The 15,829-nt window shown below is 38.7% G+C and overlaps 1 protein-coding gene and 1 pseudogene across 1 annotated transcript; one reads left to right on the forward strand and one right to left on the reverse strand.

Moving 5' to 3' along the window:
- Positions 1-4,877, reverse strand: part of LOC140245878 (probable lysosomal cobalamin transporter) — an 18,283-nt pseudogene extending 13,406 nt beyond the window's left edge.
- A 2,294-nt stretch (positions 4,878-7,171) lies between these two features.
- Positions 7,172-15,379, forward strand: LOC140245882 (1-acyl-sn-glycerol-3-phosphate acyltransferase epsilon-like). The gene is made up of 7 exons (XM_072325364.1): positions 7,172-7,441; positions 8,115-8,309; positions 9,189-9,287; positions 11,260-11,350; positions 11,826-11,996; positions 14,184-14,307; positions 15,157-15,379. The coding sequence occupies exons 1-7, from the start codon at positions 7,226-7,228 to the stop codon at positions 15,377-15,379; spliced, it is 1,119 nt and encodes a 372-aa protein (XP_072181465.1). The 5' UTR covers positions 7,172-7,225.
- Positions 15,380-15,829: the final 450 nt, after the last annotated feature.

The raw sequence follows: 15,829 nt of genomic DNA on the forward strand, positions 1-15,829 counted from the left end.
ATAAATCGCCAAGTGCCACGGTACACTGTTTGATGAAAGCTTCACTCGTGATTCCATTCCTCATGAAGAAAACTTGTGTTGTGTGCTGATTGAATAGTGGTGTTCCAATCTCAGTTGTTGTTGTTGTTGTTTTTTTTTTTGAGTAAATTCTAATTTTCTTTTGTGGTTGTGTCTTCAAAAGTCATGCCTCCCAGATCTGGACAACAACGCTGTTACTGGCCATTTGCAAGAAAAATAATCATAGCCTTGTAAAAACATAAAACAAAACAAAACAAAACACTCCCCCCAAAAAACAAAAACAAAAAACAACAACAACAACAACAACAACAAAACAAACAAAATACCACAGCAAAGTTTGGAATTTTCTTGGAGCTACAAATGTTTCTATTAATTCACATGGCTTTGAAAAACAAAGTTTTCCAAAAGTACTCATAAGAATGCATTGCAGTCCCAGATTAGTGTTGCATACAGGGGGTATACATTGTACTCTGCAGCACACATACATGTAAACTGTAGAGCTAAAAAAGCTCCTACCATAGTAGCTGTACTGCATATCTTTCTGAATGTTGTTTCTGGTCACATTGTCTGCTGCCCAGTCCTGCAGTGAAACAGAAACAGAGAGAGTGTGCATGACAGAGGTCAAAGTACAGGTACTTTATATGAAAGTGAAAGGGATGACACTCATTTGTTAAACTCAACTACGACCTTTATTTAAATCAATTTGATGTTTCTTGCATCAAGTTGTCTTTTTTTTTTTTCAACAGATTGACAAATTGCCCATTTGCTCATCGTCATAGATAAGCACTCATTATTTGGTGTTTAGAGTAGTAGCCATGATGATAAAAATCAGGGGCATGCATACTTGGGTGGTATCAAGCTTTGTTAACAACATTGACATGGGCTACATGTGTACCTGTAGCTACATACACATTATAGCTTTGCTGTGTTTTACTTTTGAGAAGTTTGTAAAATCAATATTCATTAATTTAACAACTTACACAAATACAGTCTCCTATAGTGTAAATACACTGTATTTTTGTCTCCAAGACTAGAAGACAGTACGGTTTGGAGCTCTGTGTTTTTCTAAAATGGATATTCAGATACAATACTTCTCATTCTATCACTCTGGCTTTTCATCACAAATTCAACCACTTGCAAAATTGCCTCACAAGTCCCAATATGCTATTTCAGTCTCACCAAAAATGTATGCAATATATACACAGGTGTAGCATTCTTGTAATGAACTGATACGTTTATTGTGCCTGCATTTAAACTGCAAGTTTTATCAACTTTGCTTGACTTATCTATATTGATCAGTATGTCACACAAAGTAGAATCTAACATTTTGGCTGTCATAAAACTGTTGTTGGTTTAATACTTACCTTAAGGAGTACATAGATGACTTCTGATTTACATCAGTACAATTTGTTCTTTGTTCTCTTTTTTTTTTTTTTTTTGGTCATTTCCTCATTGACGGTATGTTATATCTTACATCTGAATGACTGAAACTGCTCTGTCCACTTGTTGCATTTTGAAGATTAAGTAACAAGACAAGTATATTTCATTGATCTGACTCCCATGTCTCTTCCCAGTAAATCACTGATTCATATGAGGGTTTTACAGTCCTGCTATCTGAAAAAGTGAAAGAAAGATTATAATGATAAAAATAATGATAATAACAATAGTAGTAGTAGTAGTAGTAGCAGTAGGCTTAGCAATCATTTATAATTATGATATTAATATTTATATATGATATTAATAACGATAATAATAATGATAACGATAATAATAATAATGATAATAATAATAATAATAACAACAATAATAACAATAACAATAATAATAATAATAATAACAATAATAATAATAATGGCACAACATTTGCTCCTTTGACAATTGCTCGGGGACGGACTTATTTTCTCCAAGGACTTAGGGTTAGGGTTGTGATGGGGTTTTAGGTTTAAGTTGCAAGATGGGGATTAGGATTAGGGTTTAATAGGGTTATAAATAGGTAGAATCTATGTTTGGTTAAGTGCGCAGATATTTCATGAGAGCAATTGTCGCATGGGAGCAAAATGTCGTAGAACCACTTGCCTGGACCCTGACTCGAGACTAACTGAAAGGAGGAGAACTCACCTCAAACGTGCCATTGCCGTCCTTCATGGAGGAGACGAGGAAGATGTCAATAGGAATGAGAGCCACAGTCAGCACGGAGACACACAGACTCAGGAAGGCTGAAGTATCAGACATAAAATACAAAAATCAAAGGGAGCCAACATTTCACAGGATAACATACAGCTGCTCAGTGTTTGTATGTACTGCAGACAACTCTAAATCTAACTTTAAGAATAAAATTAATGTTGAAGTAATTTGTAAGACAAAAGGGAACCAATGCCAAGAAGACTACAATTCCTGCATGTGTTTGGGTACTGCAGACAACTCTTACATGACAAGACAAGGCAAGACCAAATGCTGAAGTAGGTATACAATTGTACAACTGGACATAATACAAAATTTGAAGGGAACCAATGGCAAAACAATTCAACATTTGTTGAAGGATTTAGGAATTGTAACAGAGCTACAGTCCAAATCTTATCTTATAACCTATGAGAGGATTCAGTAATTAGCAAACAAAAGCACAGGTTTCTTGTGTGCTTGATACACACGAAAGGTATGTTCACATATAACTGGCCTGTTTATTTCAATAAGCCCTGGGTGCAGTACCTTCTTTCTCTAATCATTGAATCCTCTAATGGGCAAAAAAGTTATTATGGTACCTTATATTTGAGTTGGTTTATGTATCCAGTCATAGAAAGCATTAAGATACAATACATGTTTTCACAGTGAAAAACAGTGGGAGAATACAAATGAATGAACATCACTATAAAGATGTGCGCACGCACAAAACACAAAAATAAACGGCACATTGACTTCCCTGCATGTACATGTACAATGTATACTACGCCCTACGGGCTCTTTGCAATTTTAATAATAAACACTTCCTCTGTGTGTGTAGACTAAAAAGGACAAACACTTTCACTTGGGCTACCAGTACAGCCACTACAGGACTAAACAAAGTGATGAGTTATATTGTGTACACGCCCATGAGGGACAAGGCTGTGCTACTATTAGAACTTGTTAGTGTTAGGTGAAGTGAATACAGAATAGCCTCATCATGCCTTCACAATGTTTTTGTTTTGATAAGTGGGGAATCCCATGGCCATGGGCTGCAGTTTAGGGCATCTATATTGTAGGAAAGTGTACAAATGTACTTTCAATACAGGATGAGAAGTTTTTAAAAAAAAGAAGACTTTTACTTAGTTTTACCTGTCGTTGTAGCACTGCATTCGCTGTGGATCACACTCTTGAGACCATAGATGAAGAAGAAAATTGCTATCAGCAGGAGCTGTGGGAATGATTTCAAGAAAAGACAATATCTAATATGATGAGACAAATACAGCGAAAGCATTCAGTGAATTAAATGAGAAATGATAAAAGTTGATGTAGACTAGATCCGAACGTTAGACATCGATCAGGCTAGAGAGTACTTAGGGTAACTTGTTAGAAGGCAGGAGTAGATCATACAGTGTAGCTGACTGTGATGATGTCATTCTCATAAAGCAAGTGGCCCTTGATTCGACAGGGTTCCATGAATAGACCACTCATACAAATAAAAATTTACTGAAATTCATGATTAAAAAATGGTGCATATCAAGTGCGAAATTCAAACTATGCAAAGTGCCTCCACACATGTTCCGAAGAGCACAACAGTGGGCCACGTTGCCGGACCCCCCAAAATCATTGTCGCGACCCTCCCGGGTCAACTCGTATTAGATAAGCAGTTCAACGGGTAAGTAAATGGGTAAGTAAATTTGCATAGCAACACATAGACTCGTTTCATTCCAAGTTTCGAAGTTTCTAGTCCGTATACCTGCACTGAATCTGTACAGCATACACACCTACAGCCATGATGGCAGCCGTTTCTGAGATAACTTGAGCATTCACACAAAATTTAGATTTTGCATGCCACCTGTGCCAGAATTTGCGGTATCGCCGTGGTTTAATTGATCGCAACGTGTTGTGTATGCGTTGATTCTTTCGCACAGCATGGAGTACATGGAGTACCGTGCTCTCGTAGTGCGATGTAGTATCTCAGTCCGGGAAACCCGCTCATGAGGACCGCTCCCGCGTACAAGGACTGCCCCGCCTCATGAGGACCGCCCCCATGCCTCATGAGGCCCGGGGGGAACGCCTCATGAGGCCCCCCTATTCATTTCTATTCATCTCACATCTGACGTATAAATTGTCGCAACTTTGCACGGTGATTTTTTGTTACACACACATGTCCACTATCCATGATGAAAATCTGTTTTTTTTTTCTTCAAAAATCAAGTTTTAATCAACCGATGCAGAGCGCCCATTAAAACGCACGTGTTTTTCATTTAGATCTAGAATTTAGAAACTAGAACCCTAGCTCATTTAGATCTTGGTATCTATCCACTTTTCATGGAATTACAAAAAAATACTAAAACACCTTATTACTTTCTCTGGTTTAGGGGTGCCTACACCCTCAGCTCAGAGTGCGTGAGTCAACGTATAACTAATAAACAACCATTGCATTATGGCGAACAATCCCATCTTATCTTAGCATCTTATCTAGAGCTGGATCTGGTATAAAGTTTATTGGTAAACATGGTTAGTGCAGTGGGCGAAATAACTGTCTTTTTTAACCCCCAAAGAGCAAGAATGAAGAGCAAGATTTAGCCAATAAATTGTCCATAAGAGTTAAGACCACACTTGTCACGGATACTTACCAGTAATATTCCTCCCGTGCATCCCCAAACAATGACGGAAAGGCCAGCGGAGAGACTCTCCATCGTCTGACTTTAGTTTGAGATTTCAACAACGGTAGTGAAAATACGTGACGCCCTGATGCAGTGATGGTGTGAGTGAGCACTTCCGTTCTCGGAAGGCCTCGGAATTCCTAGGAGTTTCAGAGACAGTCGTCTTTTGTCTCTCAAAACTCGGTACCAAGCTCTGGAGCTGAAACTATCAGTTCCGAGCTCTTCGTGCGTCATTCACGTCTTGGTTTTCCTCGGTAAATAACTTGATATCTGTCAAAAAATCGACGAATTCCTATCCTTTGAGTGTGAACGTGATTCTCCGACTTCGATCTTTGCGCACTGCAGCTGCGAGTACTTACATTCGAGTGTGCAGTAAACATTGATCACATGACCCTATTGAAGTTAGCAGTAGGTATACCGGGTAATGGCAAGTTTGCGATGGTACAGTTAAAACGTCCTGTTTTCAAAGTCAGAAAAGTTCTCTTACTGGGGCCATTATGCACATTTCAATATTTGATTTCAATTTCACTTTCAATTAAAGGCCACTAAGGGGCTGTCTGGTTGAGGCCGGGATTCATATTTTTTTTTTACGTTCCTAAGTGAGATAATGGGAAACCTCTCATGAAATATGAAAAAGCATGTAATTTTAAGAAGGATTCAAGGTTTAATGATGAAAATTGGTTTTCTCAGCCATCTCCGAAAACGACCATTATTATAGGCCTATACGGTTGTTCTGCTTTTTATTCAAATTTCATGGGTCTATTTAACGGCTACTTCTACAAAGAGGTATAGCTTAATTCACTCTTTAACACATTCAAACGCATGTACATCCCACAGTGTGTTCATGAATGTTGAAAAAAAAAAACACAAAAAACTTGTAGAACCTGCACGGATGAGAGAGATGATATGCAAACAAGCTTACACCTGAATTCCATTCATGCATAAATTGAAGAACCGCCAACGGCCAGTGGATTTTCTTTTTCACTCACTCAATTCCACTATATCATAGGCCTAGTTCTATCATAGGCCCTAAATATCAATTAAGATATATCTACTAACATGGACGCGCGTCGCGTAGAGTTGTATTATAATCAATTCCACGTCAACACTGATCGACGTGAAAGATTGAACAGTCATCACTATATTTCCGCTATATTTTAGTTTTGACGTGACAGGGGAAAGTTACAGCGTTGTGTGAAAAAATGTTTTAAAAAATCGTATTGATATCCTAAAAAAGAAATCCACCCCAAAAATAAATAAACTTCAAAAGAAAGAGAAAAAAAAGTCCTCTGAGAATGATACAAAAATAACAAAATCGGATAAGAAATAAGGATCGAAGATGTGACATTTTGAAATTTCATATGAAAAACATTTCTTGACTTAGTCAATAACCCGTTATTGAATATCTAAGTGAGTGAGTTGATGATGTTTTACCCTCACAATTTTCATGCAGGCCTACATGTTATCGCCAACTTGCTGATTTCAATATTGATAAGGACTGGGTCAAGATTAACGGTTCTCAGAAAATCAGTGAAATTTCAAAATGTCATATTTTTGATTTGTTTAATGTCCTGTAGGAAGGCTGTTTTCTCTTACTTTTAAAGTTTATTTACTTTTGTGGTGGCTTTCTTCTTTAATTCTTTTAATAGTCACTTAATTGTTGAGGGGAAATCGACATGTGTGTCACCGTAATTTCTATGTCTTATTTTTTACTCATGAGGTGCACAAAATTAATATCCTCGACATTCTTTGAAAAAAAAAAAACCTGGTGGCAAACTTCGAAAAATGTTTTTTTTTCAATGCATAGCTCTTCTATATATATATATCTCTCTCCCTCTTTTTCGCTTTAACATTCAGTGATTGACATGACTTTAATTACAAGAAAGGGCTTAAAAACACACCTTTGATCTACACTGTATTTGCTATTCGCCTCATTATGACGGATGAAAAGATAGCCAAATGCTCCCCAACAATTACTGTAGAATAGTAAGCTTTTAGGTTTAGTTTGATGAGAGGAATCGGGATTATGGTTATGGTTATGTTAATGGGTAGAATGTTTGGTTTATATAGATATTTCACGATAGCATACCTATATAGTGGAACCCTGTCCTTTTTGCTTCCTGCTCAGCCAGTTTGACGCTACCATAGTTTTGTAGTTTCATCATAAAAAACAGTGAGAAGACCTACCAGTCGGTACACGTGAGTCCTTGAGTTTAACTAGGCAGCACTCTCAGTCTCAGCTCAAGAAAAGACTTTCACCAAACCTCTCGATAACATAGTATCTGACCGAATTTGCGTCTGTGTCGCCATGATGTTACGATCCATTTCTGCTGATCAATGAATTACTGCTATTGAAATTATCTTGTCCAAGTACTACAGACATGTTCACCGTAATCCTTCATCTGAACTCGCTGCGGTATGTGGTACCCGCCGCAATGATGATGGGCTGTGCGCCCACGTACCTCCGGGCGTACTTCGGCTGCCACGCTCTCAGCTACGTGCTCCCCGTGCGATGGTACAGGGCCGTGGAAGACACTGTTTGGGCAACTTACCAGCGCCTCGTTGAGTTCTTCTTCGAACACTACAGTGGTGTGGAGGTGTGATATTTGAGTATTTTCTTTTGACACTTCTGTTGGTGAATCTTGCGCTTGTGAGTGTTCTGTCAAATTTTAATGTTGTCTTCGTGTTTAGACGATCCAGGAATTGTGACTGAGCTGTTGAGTGTGAGGAACTGAGGTTGATCGATGACGACAGATCTGTGTGATTGTGAAAAGTGAGTGTAGACCTTGCCTTGAGTTTATTTTCAGTGTCTGACTGTGATAGAGAATAGAAGGGGAACCATGTAGAACTCTTGTCAGATGATGCTCACCAAACTGCGTCAGAGTAATGTTACAAAAAATATCAGGCTTCCGGCCTCCTCCTTCTTCCGTTAAGTGCAGCGCAGCGCTTCATGCTTGAACTAGATTTCACGCACTGTAGTGTGTGAGATTGTGCAGCTGTATGATGTGTGCTCCATCATTCAATGTCTAATGTATTTTATTCTACAAGTAGTGTAGACCTATAGTGCACAGAACTGCCATCTCAGAGAAGTCAGGTTTGTGCATGCTGATGGGAAACACAATCAGCTGACAATGACAGCAAATGTAGACTTTTTCTTGTAATTTTATATGTACCTGGTAATAAAAAAGGGGTAATTAAATGCTGGAATGAGATACAAAGTTTGATGTAATCCTGTAGTAGTATCTAAACGTGTCTCTCCTCCATGCCAAGGTGATTCTGTATGGAGAAGCAGAGGACTGCCTCTCCAAGAAGGAGAATGTGGTGTACGTGTCCAACCATCAGACCACGCTTGACTGGGTCGTCACCGACATGCTGGCTGCGAGGGCGGGCTGCCTCGGCAGAATTCGCTACATCCTGAAGAGCGGCCTCAAGTTTCTGCCACTCTACGGATACGTCTTTGGCTTGGTAAATAATTGTGTGTTTTAGATGGAATCAGCAAAGAGACGAGTGTGCAAAAAAGAAAAAGAAAAATAGTAAGTTTTTTTTGCTTTCAATTTGATGTTATTGCAATATTATCTGGCCTTTTTAAGTCTTTTGGTGCCCATCACACATCTCAGGGATATGGAGACTGAACGTTTTCCTCATTGCTCCTTACCTATGGAACTCCCTTCCATTATTTGTCTGCGAGATTGACCATCCGAACCACTTTGCAAAGCATAATTCCCTCAAGACTCGTATTTTTGCCAGACATTCACTTAATATAATTATGACTTAATATCTCTTGGAAGGTATGCCTTTCAGTGCTTTTTGAAATAGAAAGATGGCGTCATACAAATATACAGTATTGTGAATCTTCATCATCATCTCATCATCATCATCATCATCATCATCATCATCATCATATTTGGTTGATTTTTTTTTTTTTCATCAAGCCCACCGGAGGTGAGGGGAGACTAAGGGATCGCCTGCGCCGTCTGTCTGTCCGTAATGCTAAAAAAACTTCCATTACTTTGTACTGAGTACTTCCATACGTCAATCAAACTTGGAGCGAAGAGTGGATTATGGCTTATAACATTTGCTTGGTAGGACTGTTTGTGACCAAACTTTGGTGGTAGATATCTCTTGGGGAGTTGAAAATCACCACAAGGTCAAAGGTCACAGACAGCAGTCAACAAACTTTCAGAGGCCAATGTTAAACAATCAAAGTTAGATTTTTACAAATGTGGTGTGGTACATTTGTAGGCATGATGACTCATTTGGGCACTTGCCTTGTTTTTTTTGTTATTTTTTTCGTAAGCTGCTCTGAATTTCTTTCCATTTCTTTCCACTCTTGTATTTTAACAGCATGGGAGTATTTTTGTCAACAGAGGCAAGAAAGGCACACCACCATCTTTTACAAAGGTGTCCAAGCAGCTGAAGAGCCTAAGAGATCACAAGATCCCAGTGAGTTTACGCTGAGCTCATGTCGGTATTTCCAGCAGCCATTACTTCTACTCGGTGTTACAAAAAACATTTTCCTCTTTTGATCCTTAATAGTTCAAAAACTGTATATCAGATAACACTGACATTGATATGAGCAATAGCTGAATAGTGTACAATTTTGTTGGAGGTAATTTAAAAATGATAGCATACATGTAAATCAGTTTCATCAAATTCAAGATTTATTTTGAAGTTAGGTTTCAGATTTGCTCTATTTTCAGCCCTCTGTACAAAATTTTGATTTTGCAAAGGGGTCAAATGATGTGTATCTATAGGAGTGTGTGGTTATTACAAACACCCCGACAATGGTCCTGAACAATGACCAGGATTGGAATGCTCTATTAGATATTCATGAGAAATTCCACAATATCAGCTAGTCTTTATTCATCATGAAACATGTGCTTATTTTTTTTTTACTTTATATTTCAGGTGCATGCATTTTACCCTGAACCATGAATTCAGACTAGCAGTGCCTAGGGCAATCCATCATGAAATATGAATAAAGCATTCATGTGCCTTGGAGCAAGACTCCAGAAGCCTAGTCGAGCAGAGCTCTGAAAACAGAGCTCTGAAAAAGGTGGTATTCATGGTATTCATGTCTATTGTTCAGGGTCATTGTAAGCACACGCTCACACACGCGTCACTGGTTCACTGTGTATAGTGCAATCTTGTACAGAGGGTCCAAATTTGACCAAAATCTGGAACTTAACTTTAAAATTAATCATTTACACTTGTATGTAATGAGACTGATTCATGCTCTCATATTCAAATCACCTCCAAAAAAATTGTACACTATTCAGCTATTACTCATTATATCAATGACAGTGTTATCTAATGTATAGTTTTCAAACTTTTAAGGATCAAAAGTGGGAAATGATTTTTGTAACACCAAGTACTTATTTGAACATGAATTCTGCATTACTGTTGATTTGAAAATTGGTAGTCATCATTATCATACCATTGTTGGGGGGGGGGGGGATAGGATGAGGATAGGATAAGGATTTGAATTCTACAGGATGGAGACTGAGCTGAAATCATTTCCTTTTTGTAGCAGTCCATCAGATACTGTGTGGACAATGAACGTCAAAAGTGTGAACACGAATGTGTTTGTTCCAAAGGAAAAGCTAGACAGATTATTGCAAAACACGCTGGATACTACTGGAAACCTCTTCCTGGAAACAGAGTTGTAAATTCAAATGTAAACTTTATCAGTGCATTGACCTTTTGCTGCCCTTTTTTTTGTGGGGGGGGGGGGGGCCCTTTTTTTTGGCCCTTTTTCCACCCTGGAAAACCCTTGTAAAATGCTAGAGGATAAAGTTTTCTCTTTCTGCAGCACAGTTAGCATGCTCTCGCATTTGTTTGATTGTTCTGTGTTAGTTTATATTTAGTTTTAATTCTTTGTGTGATCTCAAGGAAAATATCTAGTTTGCAGGCACAAACCCTTGTTGGTTGTAAAGTAGTCTGCGCCAAGACTACTACATGCACCACCCAGGCACTGCAGCCTCAAAGCTACAACACAGGGCCTATGGGACAGTGCCGAAGTGGTGCATGTAGTAGTCTTGGCGCAGACTCCTTTACGACCAACAAGGGTTTGTGCCTGCAAACTAGAAAATATCGGTGAGCTCAATATAACAATACTGCCATGCTATCCCATGATCAAAGGAAGCAACTCTGAATTATCAAAATCAATATTTTTCTTCATTTGGGGTATTTTTTGTATGCTCTGTATGATGGTGAAGAAATTGAGGTCACATGACTCCCAATTTTTGAAATATACAATGTAGATCAAAAGGAAATAACTCTACAGATTTCCTCATAAAACAATGACGTTTTCTTCATTTACTAAGAAACACATTCCAAAGAGTTGCTTCCTTTTGTTGTGGGACGGCAGACTGAATGTAATTGTTGTAATAGCAGCACATTGAATCCATTGCAGGTGTGGATGGTGGTGTTTCCAGAAGGCACACGATTCAGACCGGACAAGGCAGAGGTGATCAAAGCCAGCCAGGGCTTTGCATACGGACAAGGTGATGATCATATCAGTTTTGAGATTCATTAACTGTTTCTTTACCAGGTACATTTTGGACAGGGTGTGCAATGTTGAGGGTTTTTGTGTTGATGGGCACTCAAAGCATGTAAGGGGTTAAGCCATCACATAGATGATTTTCCCTCAGAATATTTGCTTATTTTTAACATAATATTGTTAGAATAGTGATAATCTAAATTGAACTGGAAAAAAAATATGAATATGATAAACCTATACATTGTAAATATGATATGTGTAGTAAAGATTTCATTTCATAATAATTTTTTATGCAATATGGATTTGAGGGTTGAGCAAGATGAATACAAAAGTCAAATATGGTTGAGTTTCTGTATTTTAAGAGGTCTTTGTTTGCTATGTCTTTCTCCAGGAGATTTGTACAGGAATGGCTGGGATCTCATGGGCAATATGTTCAGGGCTATGATCAATTTACCCCAAATTATTTTTTCCCTTGACAGATCTCCCTGTCCTGCATCATGTACTCTCCCCCAGGGTGCGAGCCACTCACCTCTGCGTGGAGGGGTTCCGGGGCTACGTAGACACCCTCTATGACGTCACAATAGCGTACTCCAATACAGGGGAGCAGGGCGAGGGGCAGGTCAAACGACGAGAAGCGCCCTCTATGCCAGGTACCCAGACACTCAAGTATCTTGTGTTCAGTACAGTGTAGTGTTGGCTCCACACTATAATGCTCTATTTTTTTTGTTTTCCTCTTGTCTAGTCCCATGTTTGTTTTATTTCGTTGTGTGTGGATTTTTTTTAGCCTTTGTGTTCTCCTGCATGCATCGGTACCTTGCCAAGCCATTGTACGTTTGTACAAGCACTCCTACTATTACTTTGTCTCAAAATTCAAGCTTACAGGGAATGAGGATGCGTTCATGCTTGACTTTGAAGGCCAGAATCACTGTTTTGAGACATGAGTAGAACAAAACACTATTGCATCCTGACTTACCTTGATATAAACAGCATTTCAAAAAAACTGATTCCAAATGCAAATGTTTGTGTATTTACGATCAGCATTTTGCTCTAATCACATCTACAGGGGAAACATAAATGCAAAACACATATAAAGATGTTTAACAGGTACATGATGTCATTTTAATGCCTTTCCGGTTCATGTAAATTACTGTAGACATCTGCAGACCTCCCAACCATACTGAATTTGGAGGAAAGAATCTGAATTTTGACCATTCCCAGCTCTTGTTTCAACAGGAGTTTCCTATTTTTCTGGATAACTTTACTGCACACTCCTGTTCTTTCTCTCCGACTTTTGAGGCAAATCATCCTTTTTTTTTTTCAGTCAGAAAGGTTGGGAGGTTTGGGCCCTGAATATCAAAAGATGAAATCGATTTTAAATTTCCTTAACACACAGGCTGCCATAGACTTACCATCAAAACCAACTTTATAATCAATTTTAACTCTTCATAAAACAGGGCCCTGGACATGTATGTTGAACTGTTGGGTACATTAGGGGTTTAAAGTGCAGTTGTAATATTACCATATGCAGTGTGTGTTTGCGGAATCAGCTCCTTCATGAGCTTGAAATAATGTAGCATTAAAGGGAAGGTAAACCCAAAGAGCAATGCGGATTGAGTGAAAGCAGCTACATTAGTAGAACACATCAGTGAAAGTTTGAGAAAAATCGGACAATCGATGCAAAAGTTATGAATTTTTAAAGTTTTGGTGTTGGAACCGCTGGATGAGGAGACTACTAGAGGATATGACGTATGAGTGGACAACAATACAAAGAAAATATAAAGGATATTCAACAAAAATTCACTTTTCTAGAATTATGAAAGAGCAGTGGACCAACCGCTTTCAGAAAGCAGGGGGAATAATTGCTACCCTTAACATATGTCAATATCAAGTTGATGGAATTTGTAATTTTCATGAAAAATGGATTTTTGTAGTATTTTCTTTATATTTTCTTGATATTGTAGTCCACTCATACGTCATAACTTCTAGTAGTCTCCTCATCCAGCGGTTCCAACACCAAAACTTTAAAAATTCATAACTTTTGCATCGATTGTCCGATTTTCTTCAAACTTTCACTGATGTGTTCTACTAATGTTGCTGCTTTCACTCAATCCACATTGTTCTTGGGGTTTATCTTCCCTTTAACAGTTCCCCTGTGAACGGCATTTTGAATCAGTGTGTCAAAACATTGATTCTGCCTTTGCAAATTGAGCATAAAATGCACCCTACGAAGAAAACGATCAGGTGTGACTATGACAAATTTTCCCAGCAAGATCATAAATGATTCATTTCTAGAGAGAAGGAACAGTGCATTTCTCCCAGTTCATTTGCAGCTAATTTCACGAGTGACAAAAGAGACTATTAATATGACATGCATTGTAGTGCAGGAGGAACTGAGAAGAAAGAAATCTCAGTGCATTACTGGATTGCTACATCTGTGTATTGAAATTTGAACGCCACTGCCAGTAAAGATGTCAATGTTACACTATTTTCTCAACTATTTGTAGATAGAAAATTATTTTCTCAACTGTTTTTAGAAAGAAACTTAAATTGTAGTCCTTTAATCAAATGAGCGCAAATTACGTACATGTAAATCAAATGGTTTGGTGTTCTCATTAAGTGATGAAATCCAGTTGTCCCATTGAAATGTATAGGTGGGTATGTAATGGTAATTATACAATAATACAGCACATTTATACATGCACATTGTATTGCGCCATCTATCTAGTAAAACTTTTTTAAAGCACATTGTGAATAGGAGGGGAAGTAGAAGAAATATAATGTTATGCTACAGATGAGTGATGACATGAACCAAAGTTCCTGGCTCTGCTTATTTCCAGATTTCCTAATGGGCAAATGTCCCCGGATACACATCCACATGCGTCGGATCGCGGTGGACAGCATCCCGTCGGATATTGTTGACTTCCAGAGATGGTTGCATGGGGTCTTTGCGGAGAAAGACAGGTACGCTTTCACAGATCTGAGATTATGAGATGCCTAGGCACCTTCAGCAAGTCACAGTGACAATAATTCAGCATGTTTTATTGGCTGTTGCACTAACTTAGGTTGCATTGGTAAATGTACAGGAAGAAGGGGGGGGGGGGGAGGCCATATTCAACCTATCCCCCAACTGGGAGCGCTATCTTTGACCCCTACCCCTCCCCACACTAAAAGCTTTTGTGGCCCCTATCATACTTGGCATGTAGACAGTTGTACCATAATGCTCTCTTGTGGAGTGTAGATGAATGGCTGACAGCACTGGAAGTGTATGCCGGTCTATCTCCATCTGTAGACAGGATTTGCCAACACATGCCTTCATTCTTTATTGTATGACCTGAAATTAAAATGAGCATGTGCTGCATTCAAATTAGCATACTGTAAAACGAGAAATGTTCGTGTCCATTTTAATTTTGCGAATTTTGCGAGAGCCAATTTTGCGAGAGCCAAGATTCGTGACATCAAAGTGCATGCAAAAGTTCTTGTCTACGCTGTATGCGTTGAACACCAGTGGCCGTTGATTCCAATTTGTAAAAATTTTATGTTGTGAAAATATCTTTCTTTAAAGAATGCTTGCTGGTACTATTGTGCTGTTGGCTTATTCTTGCCACTAAAGTCTTAACAGATGTACAATTTTGGTGGCTTGAAGAAGAAATGTATTGTCCCTAAACTAAAGAAACATAACAACCTATTTAGAATATAATATATTAACCTTTGTTGGAAATTGGTGGCTGGAGATCCAGTTGTAGGGGCCCTGGGCCCCCACCGAAAATGTAGAGCCTTCAGTTGGTATAAGTATATTTTTATTTTCTGCAGAATGCTGGCCGACTTCTACTCCGAAGACCCAGACAAGAGGGGTCACCTTGAGGGCAAAGGTCGCAGATCAAGACTCGGTCTGGGAACCACTTTTCCGGCGTTTGCCGTCTCGATGCTCAGCATGGTACCGTTCGTGATGTTGTCTTCGCAGCGACAGGCATACTGGAAGCTGTGGGTTTACGGGAGTCTCTTCACTGTCATCTGGATGAAGCTGATGACATAACGCAACTTTAGTGCGTCTCAAGTTGAGACTTTTTACCCTTACCTTTCACATTAGGGTACCAAATATCATGTGTCAGTGAAGTGAAGAGAGCTATGCACTCTTTTTTTCAAAGTGGAGGTGTTATTAGCATCACGAGTGAAGTCCTACCATTACCCACCCATCATCCATCTACACAAATGCATCTGTCATGTAGTAAAGTAGTTATTACCCAGACTGCGGTTTCAATTTCCTCGGTAAGAATAGGATGCCCACACCACAGGGCCTATAATCATGATACAGTGTTCCCTTAATAAATCTAGATATTTGTGAGGAGTGGATTGCCAAGTGCATTGTGTAGTTTAGCAGTATTCTACATACCTTGTTTGCGCTATAAAAACAAAATTCATGTTGCGACTGCTGTAGCTCCTATTCATTTTAATACATTCACTGTATTTTTTCTTCTTTACAGTC

Source organism: Diadema setosum, unplaced genomic scaffold (assembly GCF_964275005.1).
Source record: "Diadema setosum unplaced genomic scaffold, eeDiaSeto1 scaffold_50, whole genome shotgun sequence".
NCBI lineage: Eukaryota > Metazoa > Echinodermata > Echinoidea > Diadematoida > Diadematidae > Diadema > Diadema setosum.

What these genes read in the sequence shown, in the direction of transcription:
- LOC140245882 (XM_072325364.1), top strand. Translation starts at nt 7,226, where the DNA reads ATGTTCACCGTAATCCTTCATCTGAACTCGCTGCGGTATGTGGTACCC. An exon ending in TAAGAGATCACAAGATCCCA is followed by an intron (nt 9,288 to 11,259) that starts GTGAGTTTACGC and finishes AATCCATTGCAG; the next exon opens with GTGTGGATGGTGGTGTTTCC. An exon ending in GGGCTTTGCATACGGACAAG is followed by an intron (nt 11,351 to 11,825) that starts GTGATGATCATA and finishes TTCCCTTGACAG; the next exon opens with ATCTCCCTGTCCTGCATCAT.